The 9,413-nt window shown below is 55.0% G+C and overlaps 1 protein-coding gene across 1 annotated transcript in view; it reads left to right on the forward strand.

Annotated features, from left to right (window-relative positions):
* The first annotated feature begins 191 nt into the window (after positions 1-191).
* The window catches only part of LOC103804587 (calpain-1 catalytic subunit-like), a 9,910-nt gene continuing 688 nt past the window's right edge, over positions 192-9,413 (forward strand). The window contains 21 exon segments of the mRNA XM_009077201.1: positions 192-378; positions 381-469; positions 1,065-1,134; positions 2,702-2,820; positions 2,962-3,095; positions 3,232-3,400; positions 4,363-4,446; positions 4,534-4,619; positions 4,829-4,903; positions 5,313-5,473; positions 5,553-5,722; positions 5,932-5,943; positions 6,223-6,434; positions 6,530-6,569; positions 6,838-6,903; positions 7,252-7,309; positions 7,408-7,472; positions 8,289-8,357; positions 8,487-8,565; positions 9,052-9,168; positions 9,244-9,302. Of these exon segments, the coding sequence (XP_009075449.1) occupies positions 225-378; positions 381-469; positions 1,065-1,134; positions 2,702-2,820; positions 2,962-3,095; positions 3,232-3,400; positions 4,363-4,446; positions 4,534-4,619; positions 4,829-4,903; positions 5,313-5,473; positions 5,553-5,722; positions 5,932-5,943; positions 6,223-6,434; positions 6,530-6,569; positions 6,838-6,903; positions 7,252-7,309; positions 7,408-7,472; positions 8,289-8,357; positions 8,487-8,565; positions 9,052-9,168; positions 9,244-9,302 (2,088 nt within the window). The 5' untranslated portion in view covers positions 192-224.

Consider the following 9,413-nt stretch of genomic DNA (forward strand, 5'->3'; position numbering starts at 1 on the left):
ATCCTGGGGTGCTCTGTGTGCCGGTGGGCTCGCTGCCCCAGGGCAGTGCTGATGGAGAAGGTCCCTGCTGTGGGGCTGGTGGAGAATTGGGGATCCAGCCTCCAAGCCTGGCTCTGGGAGATGTCTGACATCCCCAGGGGAAGGTACCAAGCCCTGCCTCAACCTGGCCGTGCCCGTTCTGTTGCAGGGAGCGGAGCTGAAGGTAAGGTGGCCAGTGCCTGGCTATGATGCCATTTGGAGGGATGGCTGCCCGTCTGCAGAGAGACCGCCTGAGAGCCGAGGGGGTCGGCCAGCACAACAACGCCATCAAGTACCTCAACCAGGACTACGAGGCCCTCAAGCAGGAGTGCATTGAGAGTGGCAGGCTCCTCAAAAAACCCAGTTCCCGGCTGGTCCCTCCGCCCTCGGATTCAAGGAGCTGGGGCCGCACTCCAGCAAGACACGTGGGGTGGTGTGGAAGCGTCCGTCGGTAAGTGCTGGGCTTGCTTCTTCTCAGGCCTGGCTGGGATCCCTGCCCTGTATCTCTGCACTGACGTGGTGTGCTGAGCTGCAGCCTGACCCTGGCCAGCTCCCCTCAGCGCTCAAAGTGCCTGGATTGCTGCAGAGCCTCCTTTCCCAAAGGCCTGGACCAATGCTCCATGAGTGTCTGCTCGGAAAAGCATTCATTGTGTCTGGCAGGCCCTGCTTCCTCTGGGGGGCAGGCTGTGGGCTTCAAAATAGGTGGGCTGTGTCATTGTTCCTAGGTGTCATGGCATGCATGTGTCACCCTCAGTGACTGGAGCTTTTGAGTGCATGTATCCCCAGGTGCCACCAGTGCAAGGGGAGTGTCATTAGTCTATCCAACCTTGTTCTCCCATGACTACAGCAGAAGATCTTTCTTTGCCTTACCATGGTGGCCTTGGGGTTGCAGTTAAACAGCCTTCCCTAGCAGGGGGCAGGTGGGGTGCATCTCACAGGGACCATATACCATTTCTCTCGAGTCAGAGCTGCAGTAGGTGCCAGCCCCACTGAAGCCCAAGCCCTGCCAAGATCCAGCACCATCATCTGATTCTGTCCTTCTGCAGGAATTAGTGGATGACCCTCAGTTCATCGTTGGCGGTGCAACCCGGACGGACATCTGCCAAGGGGCTCTGGGTGAGTGCTGGAGCTCTGTCCTTGGACCTTGGTCTGGAGAGCAGTGACTGGAGAGGGTTGGGTGGCTGCCCTTTTCCATTTGAAAGGTAGGGGTCATCCTGTGCCTCCTGGTGCCTCTAGGTTAAGGCTTCATGAAAGTGGGTTAATGCATGCACACACTGAGATGAGGGGAGTTGTTGGGTGGATCCATGCCTGACATGCTGACAACAGTGTCAGGAGTTGCTCCAAAGAGCAGTCGTGAGGGATGGCAGCTGGATGACAGTAACAAACTGAGGATGTGCTGGTTGTGACAGAATGCTTGCAAAGCAGTGTGATGTGGCAAAAGGGAACTTAGAGGAGAGCTACCGAGTTCAAGTGGTGATTTGCCATTTCTCCCGGCATGTCTCCCAAGGCAAAGGCACTGAGACAAGTAGTGTTAATGCTTTCGGGGGTTGGCCTCTTCTCCCAGGTAACTAGTGACCAGACGAGAGGACATAGTATTAAGCTATGCCAGGGGAGGTTTAGGTTGGACATTAGCAGGAATTTTGTCACAGAAAGGGTGATTGGACATTGGAATGGACTGCCCAGGAAGGTGGTGGAGTCACCATCCCTGCAGACATTTAAGGAAAGACTGGACATGGCACTTAGTGCCATGGTCTAGTTGACATAGTGGTCTTTGGTCATAGGTTGGACTTGATCCCAGAGGTCTTGTCCAAGCCAGTTGACTCTGTGATTTTGTATGGTTGGGTAGGCTGGCAGAGGTAGCAACCGGGATTCGTTGTCATTGGAAACAGACCTTGGTAGCACCATGAGTGTTGTCCTGATCAGAATCAAGTAGGACACTTGATTGGGAGCATTGTATACCTTAGCACACATAGCAAGCTGGTTTCAGGGCTGACCACATTTAATGCATACAGTAATTAGGACAAACCTGAGGTGGCAACTGGAGCGTGTAACAGCCCAGAGCACTGCAGTGGTGTTCAGTTGGTCAATGCTGTTTTGTCAAACCACAGCCCAGTTACAGGTTATCCAAGCTCAAGGCTAAGGTGTGAAAGGCTTCAAAGGCAAAAGAGAAAGTGGAATCAAATGCAGTGCTAGCCTGGAGCAGCACTTGTGGTTAAGAGCGCGTGGAAGGAAAAGTGCAGTGGTGTTGCTTGCAATTTGAGAAGCTGGGAGAGCAGCATGAAACCTCGTGCTTAATAAAATGGCTTTTTTAATGTAAAGCGTAATTCCCCTGCAGAATTTGCTGTCTGAGATAGGGAGCGCAGTCATAGGAATGAGTTCCAGAGGGGTCAAGATAAATGGCTGCAGGAGGGAGCTCTTGGTGCTGACTGTGTGTGGTGGTCTGCACACAGGCTTCAGGTGAGGCAGGATGTTCTGTTGAGCTAATACTTCTCTCCAAGGGCAGACTGAGCAAGCCTGGTTCCCTGAGCTCTGTTTGCTGGACCCTCTCTGGTTTTTTCACGTACATTTTTATCTCGGGAGCCCCAAACATTTGCAAGGAGAGCACATCATGAGCTCCTAAACATCCTGCCCTCCCAGCTAGGGAGGTGATGGGTGCTCACACCAGCGTCCTCTCCTTCCCCAGGTGACTGCTGGCTGCTGGCTGCCATTGGCTCCCTCACACTCAACGAGGAGCTCCTGCACCGCGTGGTGCCCCACGGACAGAGCTTCCAGGAGGACTATGCAGGCATCTTCCACTTCCAGGTGGGCAGGGAGCTCCTGACCCTCCACGGCTGGTGGGCTGGGATGGAAGGGAGGGCAGTGGGTTGAGGGCATCCCTCTGGGATAGGGATATGCAAGGCATGGGACGCTCCAAGCTCACCCCACTGTCTCCTCACTCCCCAGATCTGGCAGTTTGGTGAGTGGGTGGACGTTGTGGTGGACGACCTGCTGCCCACCAAGGATGGGGAGCTCCTGTTTGTCCACTCAGCAGAGTGCACCGAGTTCTGGAGTGCTCTGCTGGAGAAGGCCTATGCCAAGTGAGTACCCCCATGATGGGCATGTGGGTGGGTAGAGGAAAGGGAGTCTCTTCTATTGCTGGTCCTGCTTGTGCTGGGTGCTTGGTGTGCTACCTTCTTGTCCCCTCACGTGCCCTTCTCACCGCCCGGCGCCCAGGCTGAATGGCTGCTATGAGTCGCTCTCGGGGGGCAGCACCACCGAGGGATTTGAGGACTTCACCGGTGGTGTGGCAGAAATGTACGACCTGAAGCGACCACCGCGCAACATGGCCCATATCATCCGCAAGGCGCTGGAGAGGGGTTCCCTGCTGGGTTGCTCCATCGACGTAAGTAGTGTGCTGGGATGAGCTACGGCTCTGCCACAGCAGTGGCCAAAGTGAGGCGTCACAGCCCCAGATTGTATCAGCAGTCCCCTTGCTGGGACGCTGTGTGGGAGGTTGCTTCTTTCCCGTCTTAGCAGAGCACCCTTTCCAGAGCCAGTGTGGCAGCCCTGGGGCACAGCACGTGGGGCTGCAGCCCAGTTAACGGTGAATGATTTTTGGATGAAGTGGGAATGTCCATCTCTAGTGCAGGCTGTGGAACAAGGGCCTGCCTATAGATCTGGCCGTCACTTGCATCAGCAAATTACCTGGAGCAGGGTTTTTAGTCTTCTCCCTGCAGAGGCCCAGAGAAGTTGACTTTAGCTGCAGAGTGGATTGTGGTGGTACATCCCCCGCTCTAGGCAGCACTAGGAACTGAGAAATGCTCCCTCTCATTAAATGAATGCAGTGATAGGACAAGGGGTAATGGGTGCAAATTGAAGGAGGGGAAATCTAGGCTAGATATTAAGGTAAGGTTTTTTACTGTGAGGGTGGTGAGACCCTGGAACAGGTTGCCCAGGGAGGTAGTGGATGCCCTAACCCTGGCAGTGTTCAAAGCCAGGTTGGATGAAGCCTTGAGCAGCCTGGTCTGGTGGGAGGGGTCCCTGCCCATGGCAGGGGATTGGGACAAGATGATCTGTAAGATCCATTCCAACCCCTGAAATTTTATGATTCTATGATTAAATCCTTTTCTTGCTTTCTGAAGTTTGGGTGGTTCCCTGATGGATCTTCACAGTCCTCTGGCAGGGAAGCAGTCTTTAAATTGTCCTCAGCCAGCAGCCTTTGAGCACAAGCTGCTGCTACCCACTACTTATCTTGTCTGGAGTGGTGCAAAGCAAGGGGAATTCTCCACACACTGGAGGGAAGGGCTAGGAATGGGACTACGTGAATTTGATGCTATTGACTTGAGCTTTGCATGTTCTCCTCAGATCACAAGCGCCTTTGATATGGAAGCAGTGACCTTCAAGAAGCTGGTGAAAGGCCATGCCTACTCTGTCACAGCCTTTAGAAACGTGAGTTAGCTACATGAGACTTTTAATTGCTAAAACATAGCCTGGCCAGTGGCATGGGCTCAACCTTCTGTGTTTGGTGCTTGGCAGGTGAACTACCGGGGGCAGCAGGAACAAATCATCCGCATCAGGAACCCCTGGGGTCAGGTGGAGTGGACTGGAGCCTGGAGTGATGGGTAAGCAGGACAGAAAGAATGTCAGTCCTGCTGCTGCCAGGCCAGCAAGCACTGGATGCGCAGCAATTAAGTGCATGGCACTGCTGAGGGGAAGTTTGCAGCATGCAGTGCCTTTCGCATCAGAAAGGGGCATTTGAGGGTCAGCTCTGAAGTGCTCCCAGTTCACCTCGAGTAGTCCTCATCTAATTGTCTCTCTCCTGCTATTCCAGCTCCTCTGAGTGGGACAACATTGACCCTGGTGACAGGGAAGAGCTGCAGCTGAAGATGGAGGACGGAGAGTTCTGGTGAGTGCCGGAACGAAGTGCTGCTCTGTTTCAGCAGCCGGCCTGGGGAGGAGCAGAGTTGCTGGGGAGAGATCCTGTGGTCATGCTTCACCTGAAACGTGTGACCTGCCTCTATGAGCTGGCTTTCCAGCACTGGAGAGTTTGCCAGTGTTTTCTGATTTGATCTAGTTAATAATTTTCCTCCCTTCAAGGAAATTCAGCCCAACTAAGTACAAAATAAACATCTAGAAAGGGTAAACATCCCTTCTGTCCCAAACTCAACAGTGGGCTTTAAATAAGCTGTAACTATTTGGGGTAAAAGATTTTACTGTCACTTAATTCTCCCTAAATGTCTGGCTCCAGAGCTGCTTGTGCTCTCCTCCCTCTCCCCAGCAGTGCCCTGATCGCAGCCCTTACCTGCCTCCCACAGGATGTCTTTTCGAGACTTCATGAGGGAGTTCTCCAGGCTGGAGATCTGCAACCTGACCCCCGATGCCCTCACCAAGGATGAGCTCAGCAGATGGCATACACAGGTGTTTGAGGGCACATGGCGCCGGGGCAGCACTGCTGGGGGCTGCAGGAATCACCCAGGTACCTCTTTCCTCCTTGTCTTCACTCTTGGCAGCATGATTGAGCCGGATGTCTCATCCGCACATCCTTTTCCTCTCAGCCACATTCTGGATCAATCCCCAGTTTAAGATCAAGTTGCTAGAAGAAGATGATGACCCTGGGGACGATGAGGTGGCCTGCAGCTTCCTGGTGGCTCTGATGCAGAAGCACCGGCGTCGGGAGCGGCGGGTGGGAGGTGACATGCATACCATCGGCTTTGCTGTCTACGAGGTAAGCCCTGCCCACCCTGATGCCACTTCCTTGGGACTGGCTCAGCCCTGCCAGTCCCCCCTCTGACCCCAGTGCTCAAGGAGACCTTTCCCACCTGCTTTGGCCAGTCTGTGGGTTAATGTCCCCCATCCTGTGCTCCCTGCATCTGTAAGAGTTTGGACAGGTACTGGGATTCTGATTTTCTTCCCCCTTTTCTCTCCTCTCTGCAGGTTCCTGAGGAGGTATGTCCTGTACTGCTGGAGCCTACCCCTTGTTGGAGGGGAGCACAAGAGTGGTCAGGAATGGGGTGATGCACCCAGCGGCATGGGAGCTCGCACAGCACTGGCAGTGGTTAGGGTGCCAGTGGGTGCTGGGCACCTTGATGTGTGAGGGAGGGATGGCTCCTACTGGGATGGGCAGGGCAGGGATGTCCTGCCTGATGGGCTGGTGTTGGTCTCACCACTCCCTATGGGTGCTCCCCATTGTGGGGCTGTGGTCCACAAGCCCATTCCTTCCCCCAGGCCCAGGGCACCCAGAACGTGCACTTGAAGAAGGACTTCTTCCTGCGAAACCAGTCAATGGCACGATCTGAGACCTTCATCAACCTGCGGGAGGTGAGCAACCAGATCCGGCTGCCCCCTGGAGAGTACATCGTTGTGCCTTCCACCTTCGAGCCGCACAAGGAGGCTGACTTCGTCCTGCGCGTCTTCACCGAGAAGCAGTCGGACACAGAGTGAGTCCCTGCCTGTGTCTGTGAGCTTACCACTGTGGGCAGCCTGCTGCCTGGAGACCCTGCTCATCACTTTGTATTCTTCCTTTCTGCCCCAGGGAGCTGGATGAAGAGATCTCAGCAGATCTGGCAGATGAGGTAGGAGCCACCACTTTGGTTCGGCTGGTGCTGAGGCTCTAGGGCTTGGGAGGGGAAGCTGCAGGCAGGAGATGTCTGCCTGAGTTTGGGATGTCACTGTGGCTGGAGAGGGGCTGGCAGGGTCAGGGTGGTGGGGATGAGGGAAGTACCAAAGATGAGAAGAACAAAGAAGAGCTTTCCCTTACAGTTGGGGTTTGCTGAGTCTGGGAGGCAGGGCCAAGCCCAGGTTTGACCACTAACCTCTTCTTTCTGGCCTGCATCACCCCAGGAGGAAATAACTGAAGATGACATAGAGGATGGCTTCAAGAACATGTTCCAGCAGCTGGCAGGGGAGGTGAGTATGGCTGCACTGAGCTCTGGGAGGCCCTGGCCCGGGGAGGGGACAGAATGGGACTCCTCGCTATGGGAGCTACAGCCCATCCCACACTCATGCAGTCCCATCCTACAGACAAGTCCATCTCTGCCACAGCTCAGCCCAGCTGCCCCCAGGGGTGGTGTGATGGGGGCAGATGTGGGGAAAGGGCATCCAGCTGTGACCCAAACTCTTCTGGGTATGCAGGAAATGTAATGACACCCTGATGTTCTGTGACTAAAGCAGAGATGTTTAGGCAGGAGCAGGGATGTGGCCACAAGTGGGGTGGAGAGCAGGCAAGGGGTGATGCTAACTCTGCTCCTGTTACAGGACATGGAAATCAGTGTCTTTGAGCTTCGGACTATTCTGAACAGAGTCATCGCTAGACGTAAGCGTTGCCCTTCCCACCCCTTTCTCCCTGTGGCCCAAGCCTGCTCAGCAGGTAGGGTTTTGATGAACGTGCTCAGCCTCTTCCTTCCTTCTCAGACAAAGATCTGAAGACAGACGGGTTCAGCCTGGACTCCTGCCGCAACATGGTCAACCTGATGGATGTATCCTCTTGGTGCTGCAGGCCAGGGCCAACTAGCAGCAGGACTTCTCCATGGGAGCTGTGGCTTGGCTCTCCAGCCATGCCAAGGCTGTTCAACCATGGGGAAAAAAGGAAGGGGTCCTTATGGCTTCAGGACTACCTGCCCTACACTCCTTGGCTTTCACAGCAGGTTTTTTTTAAAAGGACCATCAGTTCTCCTGCTTGCTTTGCACTCTGGGTTTGCCACCAGGAGCTCAGCCCAGCCCCACTCATGCCTTCTACTTTCCCTCTGGGAAGAAGGTCCCTGTGCTTCCCTTCCCATAGGCTCCCCAGCCTTATGTGCTGTCATGCCACCCAGCCTTCGAGAGACTCCCAGCAGTGAATGAGGACTGTTGGGCATCTTTCTCCCAAACCATCCTATCCAGCTCTTGACGATGAGAGGTGTAAAGTGACAGGAGCCATGGCCTGTGTTGTTGCACAAGGACATGCATCTGAGGAGTCAGGGTAGACGAGTACCTCTGAGCCCTTCTCCAACCTGGCCCCCAACAATGTTCCTTTTTGCTGCAGGCCAGCCCAGCTTTCCTCCAAGGACAGGACAGTGGTGTACAGCTGCTCCCAGGGAGTGCAATGGCAGCTAGTTCAAGCATTGCCCTTTCCCCACTGGATTGCAGTCTCTGATCTTGCTGATGCTGCAGGACAGAGAGGGGAAGTTGGGGGGAAAATTGGGCAGTCCAAATGTGGCCAGGCTTTCCTTGCCTCGGGTGGATGGGATCTGGTGACTTTGCCTTTGTACCATCCTCTTTGCTGCCTGCTTTCTCCTTGACCCTCTGCTCCCTAGAAAGATGGCAGTGCCCGCCTTGGTCTGGTGGAGTTCCAGATCCTGTGGAACAAGATCCGGAGCTGGCTGGTGAGAAGGAGAGGGGGCATGGTGCACTGCACAGGGGTAGCACCCCTCTTGGGGCAGCAGGGGAGGTGACAGCCAGGCTGGAGGCCGCAAGAGAGCCTGCCCTTCACGCCCTCTGTGATGTTTTTGCAGACGATCTTCCGCCAGCATGACCTGGATAAGTCAGGCACCATGAGCTCCTACGAGATGCGCATGGCTCTAGAGTCAGCCGGTAGGTCTGGAGGAGGATGCGGCTGGCTGGGCTGGAGGATGGGGAAGGCACTCTTGCTGTCAGAGCCCTATCCCAAGTAGCTGGAGAAGAGTGTAACCAGCCTATATTGTGTGCTTGGAGCCAACCTGTTGCAGTGAGATGTGGTCCATGTATGCACCAGGCTTGTGACCCATGTATGCATCAAACTCTCCATCTCAGCTGTGCCAAGTGCTGGAGCCGTAGAGTTAGGGACGTATGCAAGGTGGTCCCAGCCTCTGTCCTCCTCTGATCCACAGAATCCCATTCTGGTGAAGCAGAGGCCTGGGGTAGATTAGTGAACTCACTAGTCATATGGCTGCAGGGAGAGCATCCTCTCTTCCTGTTAAGGCTGGACACAGTGCCCTTCCTTGGGTGGGTTGGTGGACCCTTCGTGTGTGTGTGTGGACTTTCATAATTATCCCCTCCTCTCCTGCCTCCCTGGGGTGCTGACTGCTCTCTGCCTTGCAGGTTTCAAGCTGAACAACAAGCTGCATCAAGTGGTGGTGGCCCGCTATGCAGATGATGACATGGGTGTGGACTTTGACAACTTTGTCTGCTGCCTCGTGAAGCTGGAGGCCATGTTCAGTGAGTGACAGCCCTGGAGCAGGGAGGGCAGGAACAGAGGGATGTGTTGCTCACTTTGCTCTTGTGTCCCTGCAGGGTTCTTCCGCAGCATGGACCCTGAAGGCACTGGGACCGCTGTCATGAACCTTGCCGAGGTGAGAGCTCAGCCCAGTGTAAGGTGGGGTGGGAAACAAGGGGACAAGGCATTAGGGTGAATGGGGAATCTGGGGTGGGTGGTAGAAAGCCCTGCAGGCCCCTGTGTAGGG

The sequence above is a fragment of the Acanthisitta chloris genome, unplaced genomic scaffold, assembly GCF_000695815.1.
Source record: "Acanthisitta chloris isolate BGI_N310 unplaced genomic scaffold, ASM69581v1 scaffold30786, whole genome shotgun sequence".
Classification (NCBI taxonomy): Eukaryota; Metazoa; Chordata; class Aves; order Passeriformes; family Acanthisittidae; genus Acanthisitta; species Acanthisitta chloris.